The 20,342-nt window shown below is 37.5% G+C and overlaps 1 protein-coding gene across 1 annotated transcript in view; it reads left to right on the plus strand.

Annotated features, from left to right (window-relative positions):
* The window catches only part of Mtmr7 (myotubularin related protein 7), a 114,648-nt gene that overhangs the window by 43,933 nt on the left and 50,373 nt on the right, over positions 1 to 20,342 (plus strand). The window contains exons 2-4 of the mRNA XM_076852432.1: positions 9,613 to 9,735; positions 11,298 to 11,460; positions 19,052 to 19,209. Coding sequence (XP_076708547.1) covers positions 9,640 to 9,735; positions 11,298 to 11,460; positions 19,052 to 19,209 — 417 coding nt within the window. The 5' untranslated portion in view covers positions 9,613 to 9,639. The remainder of the gene's footprint in view (positions 1 to 9,612; positions 9,736 to 11,297; positions 11,461 to 19,051; positions 19,210 to 20,342) is intronic.

Genomic DNA, 20,342 nt, shown 5'->3' on the forward strand with positions numbered 1-20,342 from the left:
TATGGGTCCTGTGCAAAACTCTCAAGTGCCTGCCTTTTTATTTATGAGAGTTGGTTTCTGGCACAATGTTTGTAGTTTCCTCTGAGCTCAAACAGGCTTCTTTTCCTCCTGTCTGCCTTTTCCAAGAATTACCCGGACTCTTATTTCTTAAGCAGCTATGGCTCTGGGTCTCTAACAATTTTAGCTTCATTATTCCCCTCAGAGAAATCTAGAATTTAGTTAAATATCAGTCAAATCTGCTGTTTTGACAGTCATTTAGGTAGATAGAACAGCAGCCTCTGCATTTATAGGCTTTCCAGAATCATCAAGGTTTTTCCTTGATCTTTCACTTGAGTGAAAGAATGCTTATCCGTGATGGAAGTCTCATTGTTTTTTATTCCTTTTAAAAAGGAATAAAAATAAAAAATAAAAAGCCTGTGTTTTTCACAGAGAGGATCGCTTTGTATATAGGATTTACTTGGACATTTGCAGGTGTCTTAAAAATATATAGAAATGTGTCTGAGGTACTCTGTTTCTCACATGGAGCAAAGACTTCACTTTGGAAGTTGATAGACTAGAAATCCTTTTAACACATGTACAATTTCAAGATTTTAATTCATTTTATTATTTTTTTGTGTGTGCAACCAGCATAATAAAACACTTAATGGATATACTCATTTATCCTTTCCCACTTAGTTTTGAAAACTATTTCAAGATTACCAGGTTGAATTTTTCTGAGTATTTACCCCTGGGATTCACCCCCTTGGATTATGAGTCCTTTTCCAAACTGGGTCTTAGTCTTTCCAAATGTGAATCCTCCTACTTCAGAACTGAATCTGGCTCTGTCCAGGTGAAAGTTTGTACGCGAGAAGACAGATTGAAGATGTGATCTCTGCAGGCAGAATGGCTATTTAGAGGGAAGGAAAGCGAAAGAAGGATGATCTGTCCTCACATGTATTCCGGTTTCAATCAGTATGTCTTTGGAGAATTATAATTGGCATATACCATATGATACTTACTGGTGATTGTTTTAGGACTGAAAGGAAGAAACTGGTGAGCAGGTTGTAGAAGGCCCTGATCAGTAGCAGAGGGTAGACACTGTGACTCTGAATAGAGTGACATGATCAAGGTGTGTTGTAGGATGACTGTTTGTGTAACAACTTGGGTAACAGATGATGTGATAGACACGTGCTGGGCTTTAGTTGCCCATCATCCATTCTCCCAGGCTCCCTCTCAGAATACTTGTTCAATCTGTATGTTTTGGGTATGTCACATAATATCTGACTACTCAAATCATGGTATTATGTGAGCACTCTGATTGGTTTCAGGATAAGGATGCAACCCAGCAGAATTCAGTAAACCTTTGCATGGGGAGCTGGGGGAGTAGCTGCTGCGTTTCTCCATGCCCATGGTTTGGTAGGAGATGAGGTTGAGGTTGCTGGAGCCATCCAAAGCAGAGAACAGAGAGGGCCAGCATCGAGGGCACAGCCAGGAGATAGAGTATGAGGAGCTGGGTGCTCTGAGCCCCTGGCCAGTCTTGAAGCTAGATCTACTACTGACATTTATATATGATCCAATAAAATTCCTTTTGGTTTGGCCATGTGAGATTTAGATTTCTGTCTCTTTCTCCTAAAAGGGTCCTGACAGAGATGGAGTCAGGAAATCTGTGTTTAGTATTACCAATCAGGAGTCTCTTGATCAATAGTCTGGGTATCTGAGTAGGCACTCAACAAATTAACCTAATTAATTAATTAGTAAATTAGAAGGACCTTAATTGATTGGGGGCAGCTCTCTGGTTTTCATAGAGTTCTTTCACAGAGAGATTGTTTTGTATCATATCTGATTACATTTACCATGTTTTTGAAATAACAGTTTCATAGCAGGATATATTTTTAAGAGAGTTAACTTTTTTGGGTAGCTTAAAAATGGGTTCTTTTCAGACATCCCAGTATATGTTGTATATCCCACAAACATTCTCCTCTGTGTTGTACAAAAGATCTTTTATGGATCTCATGAAGGGTGAGATCTGTTTCTTCTGGTTACATGTCATATATTTTCTTGGATTGTGCTCTGTGATTTTTGCCCTTTTCTTAGTTCTTCTCCAATCTCTGACCTTTGAATAAAATGGTCCTGGGAAAAGACTTTCATTGGTTTTATAGTTTTAAACAGATTAAATCTGCCTTTTGGGGAAAGGATTGATGTTCCTGATTTTTCTACCAAAAGAGTGGATTAGAATACCCTTAAAGTTTCATGGATAGCACTTTTTATTTGTTTAAGCAACTTTATGTAAGGGTAAAAAGTGCTTTTTGTTTTAAATTAGAAAAGTTAAATGTTTTTTTTTTTCTGTAATTGTAAGAGATTATAGCAATTCTGAATGGTCTGAAGAATTTGTTATTGTTTTAATTTTTCTGCTTGCATATCAGAGTACTTTGCCAACTATAATTGAGTAGTCCATCTTTCTGGAAGAATCAGTAGTTACTACTAGTTTAACATAGAGGAAATGAAATCACAGATGTGAGGTGAGCATTCAGTGGGGACAGAAAGCAAAACTGATGTCTCTGTTATGGGTTTCTTTAGTAATAATTACTGTTTGTTAAAAAATTACCAACATGGAATCTATCTCGATTCTGCTGTCTTCTTTCCTGGCAACTGTTCTGTAAAATTAGACTTTACAGAGTGCCCCAGTTTGGCATCAGAATTTAGTTAAATGGCCAATAAGGGAGTAGGCACTGCTTAAAGGCAAAAGAGCTTTCATACCGGTATTGTCCAAGAGCTTTCATACCGGTATCGTCCACACGCACCCACCTCCCAACTCTCCAGATCCAAAGGCATCTGCTCTCCCCAGAAGCTTCCACACCACCCTGCAGTGGGTGTTCCTTTCTGAGAAGCTGTCAGGCCAGGAATCTGGTTCCTGTGTGTCACAGCAAATGCAGCTGCTTTTTATGTTACCCTGTCCTGGTGGATGGCCATTGGACACCGTGGGACTGGTTGTTATAGCCACTGACCAGAACTCTCACTATTTTATTCCAATCACTGTGCTAAATGCTGCACAGTACAAGAGAACTACATTAACTTTTACGTATTTTTTCACCGTATGATTATTGCACATTTTTGTATTCTATACTTTCACATTTTTGGCTCTGCTCACAGCTGAAAAACATTTTAGGCAGAAATGGACTCTGCCTGTACTTTTAGGTTCTCATTATTGTAATTGTCTCAACTTTGGTTTTTGCAGAAGTCATCCTTGTCACTCAGGCTCTTTCTGACCAGTGAGGAGGGTATTGGGTGGGTAGGAAGGCCCTAAGTGTCTGCCATGTAGTCTGAATATCAACATCAAAGACTAAAAAAAAAAAAAAAAAAAAACAAAACTGATGGATGGCTAATTTTTTTGTTTTTAGAAATAAAGTGAGCATTGTGATATGTATGTACATTCTCAGAAATAGTTTTCATTGTTTCTTAAGGATTTTATGGCATTAGATTGAATAGGACATCTAAAAAGAGATTCAGTCAGATGTCATTTCTTTAAGAAAGCCAACCAAAGGCTTTTTTTTTTTAATACTTTAACAAGACTTTTAATTTAGATTAAAAAACTAATGATACTTACTTATGAGAAGTAGAAGTCTCCAAGAATTACAGAAACTCTAGGATTCCTACCTAGTTATTAGCTAACTCCTCTCTGAAAGAAGCAAAAAGGAAAAGAAGAATTTAAGACAGGGAGGAGTTTAAGACAGGTTAAGACTGAAAAATAGCCAGTTATAGCCTGGCATCTTCTCACCCTGGCTACCTGGCCTGTGTGCATGGGCTTGGGATGTTCCTGGCCCTACTTTGGGTCTAGAGCTGTGGATGTCAGTGTAGCGTCTGTCTCCATTTCAGGGACTGTCGCAGCACCGTTGTTCTGAGGCGGGGGCTTCCTTTCCTTAGAAAACCACAGGGTTTCAATGGTCAGCCACATTCCTGGATGGCTGAATTTCTGGAGAATTTAATATTGAATTGTATTTGACCTACAGAGTAGAAAGCTAAGATCCATGTTCTATGAAGATTGAAATTAGAAGGTGGCACCATCAGAATTGCTAAAGAGAGGCTCTGTCTCTCTGTTGTGTCTGTGTTCTCACAGTTGCTATTTCGTGCCACTGAGTCAGACCTGCAGCCTGCTGGAATGGAGGGAGACATTAGAAACCCTTAGATTCTTTATTGAAGGCAAAACCCAGAAGGAAAAATGTACAACTGCCTGTGCCCACAGTTCAGTTTCAAAACCAGAACCAGAACCAGAGCCCAGGCCTCCTGACTTGCAAATACTTTTCTTTTCATGTTGGTAGAGTTAGGAAATGTCATGATACCAAATTTAGCATGACAAACTATTTATCTAGCTGCTTTTCTTAGATTAGAACATAAACTTGTCTTAGGATTTGGCTGCTGCAGACATTTTGATTTCTCCCTGTTCAACGGTCTCTGGATCTCTTCCCCCGGGTGATTGACAGTGACCTTTAGCCTAATTTATATGGTACTGAGAACTTGGTCTCTGTCCTGAACAAAGCTTGTGGCTAGTGCCATTGGTTTTCCTCCTGTCCTTTTCAATGAATGGTAACTCTACCCGGCTCTGTGAACTCCTTATCCTGCAGAGCGGCTTTACTTACGCAGATAATCCTAGATGATTCTGGAACCCACAGTCTTCGGCAGTCTACCATTTGACCTTCAGGGTAGAAAGCAAAGATCCATATTTATTATTCTATTAAGATTGAAATTAGAAGGTGGCAACCATCAGAATTTCTGAAGAGAGGCTCTGTCTCTCTGTGATTTATAAGGTCCTCCTGACTCCTAGGCAGCGAGGGAAGGGCGAAGAAGGACTTGTGTTCTGTAGCCAGGGTGTCCTGTTTCAGACCTGGCAGTGCTTTGTTGGAGCCCCATGTTTTGACTGAAGCTTTTCAGCCCTGGCCCAGAAAAGCTGACAAAACCTTTTTCCTCCCTCAATCTAACACCAACAGAGGAGGGATAGGAATAAAAAAGGATGTTAAACTGGGCCACAGTCTTTTCTGTTGGATCTGTAAGATTCTAGAGGGTATACAAAGACTCTGTCTTTGTTTTTCTTTTTAGAACCTAACTCAGTGCCTCACAGAGGCATTTTGTTCCATGGAATTGGATGTTCAGTGTTCCCTTTTATTTCTTCTGAGAATCCTGAAAATCTGTCTGTGCCAATGTTTGGTCTCTCATATCCTATTTCCAAGTTTCTGTCTTTGAGTTTATCTCAAAGGATGGCATTCTGATAACAGTTTTGCATATATTTACAGTATAATTTTGTCTTAAAGCATTGTGTTTTCAAAATCAAATTTCATGTGTACAATTGCTTAAAATAATTGCCAGCTGATTGTTCTAAATATTAATTTTAAGTAACAGTACTAGAATGACCTCAAAGACCGTGATGAATGAGTACCTTGGGGTTTGGAGTTAGATGAACCTTAGCTACAGACTGAGCCTTGCTTCCTGTTCCCTACATGAGCTGAGAAAATTTGTCAAGTCTCTAAATGGAACTTTGAAATGAGGTTTATGTAAGAACCTAACTAATATAGGGAATTAACTAAGGTCAGAGATGCAGAACCATAGAATGAAGTATGACATAGAGTAAGCACATATTCTAAGAATATTTGTTGTTTTTTATTATTGGTTGTTATTTTGAGAATTTTTACATAAACCAAGAGACTGGGTTTGGCCTGATCTGTGAGATGTTGGTAGAGTTATTTTAAACACCCCCCCCCCCCATTCTCTTACCTTCCCAAAGTCGAAGGTTCTCCTGAGAATTTCTGCCAGCTTCCAAGGCTTCTTGCATTTTTTAAGTCTTCTCTGGCAATATTTGCTGCTTAGTACAGGGGGTAGGTTGTTTTACCATCCGTTTGTGTGTGCATCTCTATTCAATGACAGCTAGAATGGAATCTGCCTTTTCCTGAATTACAACCCTTCTACCTCCACCCTGACCAAAAAAAAAAAAAAAAGGAAAAAGAAAGCAACACCAAACTATCAAGGAAGGCTTCTTTTTGGTATATAGGCAGCTGTTTGGATGATTAGGGCAAAGGAAGGATTGATGCTACGTTAGAGCAAATGACTTCAAACAAATTAGATTATACTTGTCCATCCCATCCCTGGGGATTATTTCTTCTAGCACTTCACTATGTAATAAAACACTTAAAACAAGGTATAGGTATTTTCTAAAATACTCTAAAAGAGTAACAGTGCTTATATTTGGATTATGGTCCTAGGGGTGATTTTCTTCCTTCTATATTACTGAATCTTTGAACATTTAATCAATTTGTACATAATTTTTGAAGACCAGTTTTAAAAACTGAGAAACTTCATAGGGTTGGAAGAGATTTTACCATAAGCAGGAAAACAAATCCTTACCCAATCATCCTTATCTCCTTTTTCTAATCCTTTAAAATGTGTTCCTCTGAGATCCCTCTAAGGAGTCAGTGTATTTCCTGTGTGCATCACAGTGCGGTGCTCTTGTTGGTGATGCTGGGCTTCAGTCTCTACAGCATCTTGATCTGCCATTTGCTCCTGAAAAGTTCTTAATGTGCTTTGGTCTTGTACCCTACATCCTCACTTCTGCAAAGAGGAGCTCTTTACCTTTTCAGTGCCTGTAAGTTTGTGTGTCAGGTTCTTGGTTATGACTTCTGATCCTGGTGCTTGCAGGACCACTTCTTTTAAGGTTGCTAGTGTGTTTCATGGGCAACTTACAGTTCTTGCCTTCCTCCATCTTTCAGCACCATATGATGTAAAAAAATCCCTCTCTCTCAAAGCATTCCCTCGGCCATCCCCCTGACAGCAACATCTCCTAATTAATGGCCCCCTTCCTGGCCACTCCTGTCAACTTTGCTCTTCAGATCCTCCTCTTCTGTGGGACCTTTAAACATTGAATTTCCTCATATTTCTTCTCTTTCCACTCTGCATACTCTCCCTTCAGTCCCATGGCCTCAAATATCATTTATAAATCAAAAACTAGAAATTTACTGCATTTCAGCAAATCAGTGATGGTAAGAGGAACAGATTTTATGTCCCACCAAGAAAGAAAAAAGCAGTGCCAACTAAATGACACAGTGACATCACATTAGTCATATGTGAATCTCATTGTCAGAAATGTCAGGAAGGGAAAAATGTATGTAACTTCACGTAGGTTAAGTGCCCTGCCCAGAGCATGCATATCTAGTGTGTTTTAAGCTGTGTTCCCAGGAGTTTGTGGCTAAGCTGCAATAAGTTTGCCTCAAGAAATGGGTAGTTTCCTGAGTCTTATCTCTTCAAATATGAAAGAAGCCTTATTGCTGTGTAAGTTATTACATATGTAGATGAGATAGAATTTAGGTAGCTCAGCAATGAGGCAGTCGTTGAACCAGTGGGTTTTCAGGGTGGTGCTGGAACTCTGAGTTTTATTTCATTTTTAAGTTGCTCTGGCTTAGTATGTACCATGACATGAGCCCTGAACACTGTTCTCTGTCTTCACAGAATTTATTAGGTAACAGAATTTTAATCTTTACTCTTCATTTCTTTTGCTGTTACACATCACTGGGAAATCATGCTGTTGGTGTTTCCCTCATTTTTTTTTTTTCATTTCTTTTTTCCCTCCATAACTTTAGAATTGCTTTTGACAGCTCTGGGACCTATGAGAACCATTGCCAAATTTTGAAATTTAATTTTCGTGCAGCAGCATCCAAAGTTAACAAATAGACATGGAAAACTCCCACTGTGTATTCCAATCTATCAACATCTGTGTACCTTATTCTGTTCCACTCTATTTTCTAAAAATAATTTAAGTGGTATGGCTTCTGTCACTTCTGTAGGAAAAAATAATTTATGCTAAATATTTTTGGTTCAAAAATATTCCTTTATAGTCAATATATTATCCACAAAAAGTCTTGTTTCATTAGCCCTAAGTCCAGGAAAAACCATTTGTACTCCATTTTTAGATGTTGTTAACTGGTATAGTGCCTCTGGTCCTACGCTTAATGTAGCTTAGTTTTAGCATGCAAATGAGTTTTTCTCCCCCAAAAAATGTTCTAAAAATAATATATCCCCTTATTTTTTCTCTTCCACAGTTCTCTTTAATAATATCATTTCTTGTAGTTAGTTCAAAATAGAATGTTTAATAACAAAATTTTAAATAAAAAAAATCCAACCATGTGGGAATTCAAAAATATTCTCCATAAAAACTCTTGGGTCAAAGAAGAAATAAAAACTGCAATTACAGATTTTTTAGAAAGCATGAAGAATGAGTATACAAACAAAACTCAAAGGATGCAGCCAAAGATTTACTTGGAGGAAAATGCTTGAATTTAAAAACTTTTGTTATTAAACAAACATAATGAAAATTAACAAACTATTAAATCTGGGGATTTATAAATAAAAACCATATGATATACCCAAGGAAGGCAAGTTACAACATTTATTAGCCATCAAAATCAGAAATTAACAAATTAGAAAAGAGAAAAATTATGAAGTCGATAATTTAAGACCTATTTGCTTTAAAGAAAAAAACCTTACCTGTCTAATCACAAAATAGTAAAAGCACAATTCACAATATTAGGAATTAGAGAAGAGATGAAAAGGGAGAAGTTTGACCCCAGAGAAGGATTTAAAAATATTAAGAATTTGAAAATATGCATTAAGAAGATAGTTTATAAAGAAAATAGATTCCAAAAGAAGATTAAGGGAAAAAATGGAGACATGGAACAGCTCTGTAACCATATAAAAAATTGAAATCATTATTAAAGAAATATTTCCAGAATAAGATTTATCTTTGTTTCAAACAATAAACAATGTGTATGATAAAAGCTTTCTGATTAATTGGTATATTCACAATATGATAAATTCAATTGATAAAAGAACTCTTATTTTATCAGCATTTCCAGTTTCAGTTTCCAGTGTCCTTTGGAGGTTGTCTTGACCTTTCCATTGCATTTCATGTTGGGATGATCCCAGGGCACACATCGTTGACATTGCTCCACACAAACAGCTAAATGCTTGAAAAACGAATCATTTGCAGGCATCTCTTGCAACCACTGAATTTTTAGCTCAGTGATGAGAATTCTGCCAGTCAAAAGATTTTATTCTAAATGAATATGAGGATCTTAAATTAGTAGGGTTTCTTTATATACAATTCTCTGATACTTTTTTTCCCCAAAATGTATGTTTGTATTTCCTACTATGGTTTATATGACAGCAAACAACCATAAGGACATTTCTACAACTTTAGAAACACATGAGATCACATATCATTTTCTTTTTCATAGAATGTAGTTCATGCATAGTTACTGTGTAATCTCAGAGCTTTACTGCATACACTTTCTGCCTTAAATTAGAATTTTTGTGTAATTACTATGAAATGAAAACATGGACCTTTTTAAATCTCAAAGAAAGGATAGAATCTACAAATGCTTTGTAGTACATTTAAAGTCATCTTTTAGTAATTGGTGAATATTTATCTTCTATATACATTATCATATTGAAGTCTAAATAAGGGGGCACATTTTGGTTTTTGTTACTGTAGGAATTCTCAAAATTTTACATTACAGTAAGTGGGAGATTGCCTGCTATTTTCTGAATAGCCCTTTTGCTTCACTGAAACTCTTTCCATCAAACTGGTTTCTCTAGGTTGAAAATGTCCGGTTGGTTGATCGAATGTCTTCTAAAAAAGCAGCCCTTGGTACTTTGTATCTGACAGCTACTCACGTCATATTTGTAGAAAATGTACCTGATGCAAGAAAAGAAACATGGGTATGTTTTCCTTGTTTTTTGGCTTTTTGTATTTTCCGTTGCTGGAAGTAAAATAATGTGACCCTCAGTTCTTTCCTCAGGGTAAAGTGGGGGCTGTTGGGGTCTGGATATTCAAAGGATTGTCTCTGGAATGTGTGCCTTGTCCTTTTCTATTGTTGAGTCATATCCACCCGATCAACTTAATCATCGTTAACACTAACCACTTGGACATCAGTAAAGACAAACCAAGAGATAGCCTGCAGCTTCAAGTGCTTCATGTTATTATAGCCATCAAGTAGATATTCAATAATGTCAATATGCCAGATACAGCATTTTCATAGTGCTTAATTTGTTACATACACATTATTTGCAGGATCCTATAAAGCAACCATTCAATCATTTTATTAGGTTGTTTCTATCTATCTGATAATTTTGAAAAGAAAATCTAGAGAAGAGTCCCATCTGCTATTTAAAATAAAAATATTAGATATTTCTTAATTTATTCAGTAGTCTAACCTTGACATTATGACCAGACCAGAATCCCTGAATGGCAGATATCCCCCTTTCCAGACTCCATGGACAGTGTTACATTTTTGCAGAGGTGGCAGGCACTGTGGGGTGGACAGGAGCTTGGAGAATGAAGTGCTGCCATGGAGGATATAGTGTGGACCTTGAAAGACCAGAGAAATGCACTTTAGCATGGTTTCTGTTCAGTGAAATCTCTTCCTTAGAGAGCAGAACAGTGGTTACCAGAGGCTGGAAGTGGGGTAAGGAGGGAGGGAATGGAAAGTTGTTAACCAAAGGTACAAAGTTTCAAATAGTCAGGAAAGGTAGGTTTTGAGGTCTGTTGCACAGAGAGGTACTATAGTCAGTAATAATGTATATTTCAAAATAATTAAGAGAGCAAATTCCAACTGTCTCACCCTAAAGAAATGATAGATAAGCAAGATGATGGGTATATTAGCTTGATTTGATCATTCCTCATTGTACACATACATCAGAACATCACATTGTATCCTAATACTACTCTACATAGTTATGATTTGTCACTTGAAAGTAAGAGAAAATTAAAAACTAAAATAAATCCTTTCTTCTGCAGCTTGCCTGACCACCAACAGCTCAGAAAACAACAACCCCAACTTGCTATTGAACTTGAGTGTTCCATGTGGAATTAAGGAGCATGGTGGCACCTCCCAGTGGAGCTATCTCTAACTTCTGTTGATTGCAAAAAGTTTATTTTACTAACTTCCCATGACCTTATTTAATTTTAGCTCTTAAGCATAGTCAACATTTAAGTACCAAATGTTCTCTTACCTGAAGTTGTACACAATTACATGCTAAATAGTTTGTTTCAAAATAATTATGCTGGATATCAGAAAGCTTGGTATAAAAAAAAAAAAGCTAAATCGAGATAGTTGGTTCTCATTTGGAACATCTCATTTCTTGTTATCTGGGCACAGGTAGTGACTTAGCTGAAGGTTGGGTGTGTTTCTTATTCGTGTGGCTCAAAGACCTGTGTTAGTCCTTGTCATATTTGTTGGTTATTTATGCTTAGTGCATCCAAAATAACTTTTGGTTTCTAGATTCTTCACAGTCAGATTTCCACCATTGAAAAACAGGCAACAGCTGCTACTGGATGTCCTCTTCTGATTCGCTGCAAGAACTTTCAGATCATACAGCTCATCATACCACAAGAAAGAGATTGCCATGACGTGTACATCTCTCTGACACGCCTTGCACGGCCAGGTAGGCCAGAGGACTTGGCATTGAATATGGACCCACTCTTAAGCAAATCATAAATTATGTGCAAGAATTTGTTCAGTTTTATGAATGCTACTGTTTTAGGAATTGTATGTCGTCTTTGTCCTTAGCTGAGGCCAAGAAGTCTGAATGATCACCTGCCATGTAGTTCCTTGTCCTTGAGGGTTTCTCCTGAGTTTGTGACCTGATGGGCCTCTTTCATTAATCTTGGTATTCACATTTTCTTGGTAGAGGTTGTGTGTTTTCCTTTTAGGATGAAATCATCTTAAAATTATGTCCTTCTGATATACTATGGTAATTGAGCCACCTTGAATGAGGGCTTAAGACAGAACTGATAAATTGTTTTGCAGCATTGTTAACCAAACACTGCTTGTATATTCCTCCCCCTCTCAGAGATTTTAAGGTTTGGTTTCCTTGGTTTTTGATATAATACATATTTTTCAAGGTTGGTGCACCTAACTAGACTTTTGTTAGCAACAGTGAATATTTGGGGTATGGATGTATTGATTCTTTTAAACAGAACGTCCTTAGATATGGTGAGAAGAATGTCTATTTTCGAAAAATAGTTTCTTTCATTTACAATATTGTCTAGCCTGTGTGTCACATTGGGGTCTTTAGTTTACTATTTACTTCTACAGAAGTGTTTTTTGTCTTTCTGTGTGGCTTGTGTCAGCTGTTAAATTCTTCTGCTCAAGGGAACTTCTAGGTTCCTTCAGAGCATACCGTGAAAAAAAAATTATATAGAAGTAAAGTGTTATATAGCAGTCCTCAATTAAGGAAATGGGATATGTGCTTATTTACTTTGCCAAATGCGTTTTGATTCAGGACAAGAAGTTTGTGAACTTTTCAAGGCATTGACGGGGTCTTGAGTTCCTTATGATATGACCATATCATTTGTAGGTAGCTAAGAGCCATATCTAATGGAAGTGATGCGTGCCAGCTGCCAAAATCTGGTAATTTTGACTTTGCTTTGTTCCCCTTTAAAGGCAGTTGGTTGAGGTCTTTTCCTCTAAGCATGTTGAAAAGAAATGCAGAGTAAGCCAGAAAAGCAGTTGAACTTTTTGGAGGGTGCACTATAATTGGAACAGAAGTTCTGGGAAGATGTACATTAGGTTGCACGCAGCAGAGAATGCGAGGAGAATTGTGTGCCAGCAACTTCTGTGTCACTGATTAATGGATGTTCTGGGTAATAAATGTGCTGTGACCGGATTAATGGGATTTAGTAATAGTCCAGAGAACTGGGAAAGGGCTGAGCAGCTGGAAGAGTAGATCACAGCGGTAGAGGGGGCTGTGGCCCGGAGCCAGAAAGTGCCAGGACTTTCACTGTGAGGATCCACAAGGAGGAAAACCATTCTGGTCCTCTGCTTTTAAAAATATGTACTTTTTCTTAAAAGGTGATGTTTGGGGAGTTAGATATTAAAGGCAGCCAGAGACCTGACTGGTTACCTTTTCCAAAAAAGGAAGCGTAGCAGTTAATTGAGTTAAAGCCATCACCTGAGAGGATTTAAAAAGACTCACTAACAGTTTGGATATGGGCATTAGAAATGTCAGTTTATGTAACACACAGTGCTTTAATAAGTGTGGGAAGATGAAATAGAACTAAAGGCGGTTTCACAGCTTTATGTTAAAGGCAGTGCTGAAGTCAGGACATATTACTGGCTCTACCCCTGGAAGCAGTGTTTTGAGACTGGGTGGAGATGAGGAAAGGTAGAGGGGGTCAGATATGAAAAGGCTGCTCTCAACCTGGGGAAGGAATAGTTCATCAGAACCCTCTAAGGATAGTTTTCAAAATGCACCTTCTCCTTCCCCTTCCCCTTCTCCTTCCCCTGGGTATATCACAGTGAAAGAGATCTTTGCAAAGCTCTCAAGATTCTTAGGATTTCTGGGATGAAGGTAAATCAAGTTACCGAAAAATTGGGAGAGTTTTTTTTTTTTTTGGCCTTTTGTAAGAATAATGGTAAGCATTTGGTCAGGGGCTATGAAAGATTCTGATACAAAATAATGTGGCCAAATTCAGTAAGCTCTTTAATTCTCAGTAAAGAAACAGGTTAAAATAAAAGTTGTGACCTAAATGAGAAAATAAGTTCAACCCCATAGATCCAATTACAAATAAGGAGATAAAGTTTTCTGATTGAAAGACCCCTGTTTCTCAAGGGCTTCTGTTTTTCCCATGTTCTCTTAATTCTTGCTTCTCATTTGCCTTCTGTTGTTTGTTTTTATATCAATTATTTTTCCTTCTTTAGTGTTTGTGGGCCCTTTAACATTTAAATAATTTCTTTTGTTTATTTTCCCATTTTTACTAAATTACAGCTTTCTAGTTCATCTCAGTATCTCAACTCCCAATTCCTGTGCTATGGATTGAACCCAGGGTCTCACACATGCAAACCACATGCTGTGCTATTGCACTGAGCTACACCCCCATCCCAGTTTATTTATTATGATTAAAAAAAAAACTCATAAGTAAGGTGGTCTCATTTGCTTAATTTTAACTTTTTATGTTTCTTCTTAGTCATTGATATTCAAATGGACTTTAAAGTGGAGTTTCTTATTGATGATGCTAATCTGAGTTTAGTAGTCCATTTTCACTGTGTTAGTGTCAGTGTCCTAATGCTTAATTTGATAGGCATCCTCCTTACTTTTACTTTAAATATACAAAATCCAACAAAAGTTGTGTTAGTTTCACCTCACTCCAAATGGTCTTTCAACTACATTTATTTTAGTTGCTTGAATTCAGCAGAATATCTGGAGCAGTTTGTTTATCATGAGTTACTAAAACCCCCATATTTCTTTTTTTTTTTTTTTTTGAGAGAGAGAGAGAATTTTTTAATATGTATTTATTTTTTTAGTTTTCGGTGGACACAACATCTTTATTTGTATGTGGTGCTGAGGATCGAACCCAGCGCCACGCGCATGCCAGGCAAACATGCTACCACTTGAGCCGCATCCCCAGCCCCAAAATCCCATATGTCTGTGTCCTTCTTATATAGCTTGTAACTTTGCCCTCCTTACCTATTGTTCACATTCTGCTCATGCTGAAATAGTGTTGTTTTTCTTTCAATTTTAAAGTACTTTTGATTTTAATATTAAATTACCTTCTGATTTTTTTCATTTAATCTATAATAAGAGGCTGTTCTTCCATATTTTTCCCTAAATATTCTGTTTTCATAACCTTTTCCCAATACCTGGGAATCAAGCTAGGTTATTTTCCTTCCTTCCCTAATGTTTTGCCTTCCCCATCCCTCTCTTTCCTGTGGCAGAATTGAGCATCCTTTCATTTGTATGGGAGGGAAGGAGCAGAGAGTGGGAGGTGATGGGGGCATCATTTGCTGGCTTGCTAGTTCCAAGTCTAGAGCTTTCCACCAGAAGCCTTCCTTGCATCTTCTCTAGAGTGAGATTGTCTGAGAGTAAGGAGGTTGATGAGAGCAATGGAGATGGAACTGGATTGGAGTGACATGTTTTCATGGGTTAAAGAAGACCACCATGAACGGTGCAGAAATAACATCAGTCAAAACATGCATCTCTGTGTTTGGGTGAAGGTCCTGCTTTTGACTGAAGCACCGATTAGGCTATTCTAGAAATGCAGCTGAACTGATATTCACTTTTCATTTCATGTAGCATGTTAGCAATTGTCATTTTGGTTTCTGAATCTTTATTTCCACATACTTCTTCTGAATTTTTTTTTAATTTTAAAATTCAAGCTGCCCATGAATTTTACTCCTTTAGTCCAGAGGCATGTAAAGTATTTTCTCTTTTTTAAAAATTTTTATCTCTTCTTTTCAGTTACAGATGATGGTAGAGTCTATTTTGACATACTTATACAAACATTCTTATGGGAAGAAAGAACTCCTGTGCCCTTCCAGTAACGGGGCCTCTTAGAATGCGGCTCTCAGGGCACATCCTCTTGAACCTGCTGGTCCCTAACAGCAAAAGACTCCAGACTTTGTGATGTGCAAACACAGTGAAGTATCAGACATGTTCTAAGAGTAGGTATTTTAAGAGTGGCAAATCAACTGAGGGATGGAACTTTTCTAGATAGAGTAGGCAAATATTTTTCCCTCAGTTAAAATTCTATGAAGTTTAAAGATTTTTCTAAAATGAAAAGCAGCTCTGCACAACAAAGAACAACAGTGAAGAGACAATCTATGGATCAGGAGGAAATATTTGCAAGCCATTTTTAAAAATAAGGGATTAGTATCCAAAATATGTAAGGAACTGAACTCTAAAGAAAGAAAACACATAACTGATTAAGAAATGGTCAAGGAGCCTAAATAGACATTTTTCAAAAGAGGATAGATACATGAAAAAAAAAATGCTCAGCATTGCTAATCATTAGAGAGAAGCAATTAAAGCCACATTGAGAGATCTCCTTACACTTGCTAGAGTGGCTAATATAAAAAAGATGGATGATAATTCTTTCATGATAGTAAGGTTGTGGAGGAAAAAAAAACTCTTCACACACTGTGGGTGGGAATGTAAATTATTATAGCTATTGTGGAAAATGATATGGAGAGTCCTCAAAAAATTAAAAATAGAACTACCACATGATACAGCAATTCTGCTTCTGAGTATTTATCCAAAAGATCTGAAATCAGTATGTTGAAGAAATGTCTGCACTCTTCTTTCACCAAGATGGGAGGAATAAGCCTGAGTTTTAAAAAAAAAGATCTATTGCACAACATGGTGAACATAGCTAGTAATTGAATATTGTATATTTCAGTATTCCGTCAAATGTTCTAATCATAAAAATGTTAAATATTTGGGCTGGGGTTGTGGCTCAGCGGTAGAGCGCTCGCCTAGCATGTGCGAGGCCCTGGGTTCGATCTGCAGCACCACATAAAAATAAATAAATAAAGATATTGTGTCCAACTAAAAAATAAGTATTAAAAAATGTTAAATATTTGAGGTCAGGATATGTTAATTAGGTTGATTTAATCATTCCACGTTATATTTAAAATCTCAACATGGCACTGTACCTCATAACTGTATGCCACTATAATTTGTCAATATGTAATTTTTTAAAAGGTCTATAACCCAAACAAACAAACAAAAATTAGCCTTCAATTTTTGATCTTACCTCCCTGCTGCTTGCTAAAGATTTTGTTATGTATTTTTTAGGAACTGGGAGTGAGAGGAACAGAAAATTACAAGCTGGGATATATCCAGTGACACTTACATTTGTGTTAATATACTTTTAATTTTTCAGAGCAGATAGTCCTGTTTTCTTCTGGGCATTTTAATAAAAAGCTGCCCACTTTAACAAGACTGAGCTTTGACTTAACAAAAAGGGAGTTTTTTCTGCCCTCCTATAGGATTTTATTTCAGTTGGGCCTGAGGTTTGGCTGATCACCCTTTTCTTTAAAAATATCCAAAAGAAACTTTTTAATTTCAGTGTCAACCCATTTTAATGTCTTTAGAGTGATCTTGATGTCTTAAGAGTATTTTTAATGTCTGTTATGAATTAATTTTGCTTTTGTTTATGTACAGTTTTATTGCCTCTTCGAAGTAGAAACAGGCATCAGCCCATACACAGAGAACTATCAGGAATCCTAGAATGTTTTTCTCTACCTTTAAACCTATTTGTAAATATTTAACCAAGAGAACTTAACTTCCACTATTACCCCATATTCATCAGCTCTTTCTTCAGAGGGAACTGTAGTGTTCTCAAGAGATTCTTTTGGCATCTTAAACAAATTGCATTTGTGGTTAACATTATGGTAGCAGAAGCCTGAGTCATGAAAATGGTACTTAGAGATGGAAAAGATGTGTCAGTGTTGAAGCAGCTGTTCCCAGAACAGGATCTCAGGTTTTTTTATGCTGTCTCCCAATAAGCTGACAAGAAACCATTTTTACTGGAAGAGTCTGCTCTGTGTTTATGTGTACATGCACCTGTATGTATTTTATTATTTGTTCAAATAGTCAGTATTTCAAGTTTTGAAATTTAGAAAAATGACATCAAGAGAGACTGAAAGAGTCTAAGGTATCCAGTCAAGTTCTTTTTATTCATAGAAGTGTGTGTGTAATGACTTAAAATACAACCATGTCTTTCTTCCATGTGTATGAGTCACCTCAACAGCAACCAACAGGAGTTTGAAACTGCCCATGTGTAACTCATCCTCTTGCAGATGGTGAGATTATTTATAGGGTCTCCAAATACATGTGTCTAGGAGCTTTAAATTGTGCTAACTCGGGCTGGGGATGTGGCTCAAGCGGTAACACGCTCACCTGGCATACACGGGGCTGGAGGAGCGTGTGTGCCGTGGTCCAGAGCCTACAGTCTGCAGCCAGACAGCCTCATCTCAGTCTTCCTTTCTCCCCCATGAGCCTCGTGGCCCTGTGTGCAGGAATGTTCCTCAAACTTCTTTGCCTCGCATTCTCATCTGTAAAAGGAGAACGACCACAGTGCTTACTAACTGGATCAATACATTTATTGGGGCAGAATCTAGAACAAACAAGGACTTCATTAATTATTATTAGTAATGTTTAGGTTTGAACTGTCCAGTATGGTAGCCACTGGTCACATGTGACTGGCTGTTTAGTGCTTAAAATGTGACTGAATCTGAACTGAGACGTGTCATTGAATATAAAATACACATGGAATTTCAACGGTGGTAGAAAATGAAATGTATAAATATTAATATACTTTGCATCTTGAACATATTGAAATGATAATATTTTGGGTATATTGGGTTAAATGCAAAATATTACTAAATTAATTTCTTTTTTTTAACTTCTTAAAGTGTGGCTGCAAGGACAATTTTAATAACATATGTGGCTTGCATTGTATTTCTGATGGACAGTGCTGGCCTGGACACTTTCCTTTTATGGCAAGAACCGAGGAAGAAAACCAAATCCTAAATTTTATTGCAAAAAGAAAAACAGTGTGGTCATTGGGCTTGGCCTCACAAGCATAAAAGGCAATATATAAAGACAGAAATATCATGAAGAATTTGAGAAAAGACTTTGATGGTACATCCTTTGCTCCATGACCAGACCACTGTGTCTTACACATTGATATCTTATTATGAATCTTATCAATATGAGCAGTACAGTTATATTTAAGTAGTTATTATATGTTCAAGTGTTTTAAAACATAAACAGCTTTTCCAACTATTTTGATATTTAATTTTTAATATTGTGAGCATCAAAATGTGGAAGAGGCCTGGCCTCCTTTCTACCTCTGAGAGGCTACTCCAAACCCCCAATTGAGATATATATCTTGAATTATTGATGTCTAAAGAACACACACATTCTTCATTATTTTTATGCTTCATATTTTATGTGGTTTGGAAAAAAATATTCACTTTTAAAGCAACTAGGCGGGTGGGTGGGGGGAAACACAGGGAGAAAAAGCCCTGTTTTCTAAAAGGAAAGAAGCTCTTGCAGAGTTGAGTCCAGATGCCCCAAGACCTTGTCAGGAGGAGGAGCTGGGTGACCCTGGTCACAGAGGGTGCTCCTGGGATTGTTCCAAGGGTGAGAGGCTGGGATGGTGAGCTCTAGCTGGGACAGAATGTTTTTGGGGAGATTTGGTTCTGGCTTTGACTCAGCTTGATTTGGCTTATTCTCCCTTTTCTTGCAGTGAAATATGAGGAGTTATACTGCTTTTCATTCAACCCCAAGCTGGATAAAGAAGAAAGAGAACAAGGTTGGATGCAGATCGATCTCAGTGAAGAATACAAGCGAATGGGCCTCCCTAATAATTATTGGCAGCTCAGTGATGTGAATAGAGACTATAAAGTGAGTGGAGGCAGTTAGCGAAATCCAAATAGTCAGTCCACATGGAATCATGACTTTCATATCCTTTGGATGTTCTGTCCCTTTGTAGGTATAAGTGTGTGGGTTCCCAAGCCTCTCTTAGTTATTGCTAGCTTTATTTTTTCTCTCTGCACCTAGAATCAGGAAGTTTGAACAAGGGAACCCTGGAGACCATCACTAATAGATACTCCTCCTCTTATGTTTGAGGAATTGGAAATTCAAGGAGGTCCTGTGGAGACCTTGTGGCCAGGCAGTTGGGGGGAGGGCCGGCTGGGACCTCATTCTCCCATCACATCTTTTTATAGCACAGGGAGTGATTAGTGGGGAAGTCAGAGAGACTCTGATGGCAGTTTGGCACCAGCTCCTCAGTGTGCTCACTGGACTTTTGATTGGTACACAAGGTCACCAAGAGGGTCCCCCAGAGAGATGTGGGGAAATATGTCTACTCTTGTAGAAAGGAACAGAGAGAGGAGGGAAACAGGAGTAGCAAATGAAACTCATGTTCTTTCCAGTGGTGGATTTTCACATCAGTGTTGGCTTCATTATTCTTAAAATGTTTGAAGCAATAATATTAATGTAAGAAACTTCCAGAAAGTTTGCAAAAAAACTGAGGGGTTAAGTACCAACCCACCATCCCTATACTTTAACATTCTTCTGTGGCTTTTTTTTCCTTTCATTCTTGTTATTTTGTAGTGTTGGGGACTGAACTGAGGGCCTGTTCATGAGGCAACCTCCCACCCCGAGTCCACTCTTCTGTCTTAAAATTTTCCTTCATTTTTTTTCTCATCTACTTACTTTGATAACTTTTTTCTTATCTAAGTAATGCTTGTGTTTTGGGTCATTCACATTGACTCTTCTGCCAATTGCCTTTTCATATCCCTGCTCTTTTTTTCCGTAAGATTGTCTTTTTTGGGGGGAGGGGCTGATAGAAGTATTTTATATATTTTAGGTAATAATCTGTTGTAATTTGTGTAACTATTGCAAATATTTCCTCTCAGGAGCTGTTGATAGTTCCTGGGGAGTCTTGATTCTTTTTTTTTTTTTTTTTAAATCAAGTTTTATATTTTAGCATATTGTTGAAAAATAAAACCCCTGGTCTATTTGCTAAGCTTTGT

This window comes from Callospermophilus lateralis, chromosome 4 (assembly GCF_048772815.1).
Source record: "Callospermophilus lateralis isolate mCalLat2 chromosome 4, mCalLat2.hap1, whole genome shotgun sequence".
Classification (NCBI taxonomy): Eukaryota; Metazoa; Chordata; class Mammalia; order Rodentia; family Sciuridae; genus Callospermophilus; species Callospermophilus lateralis.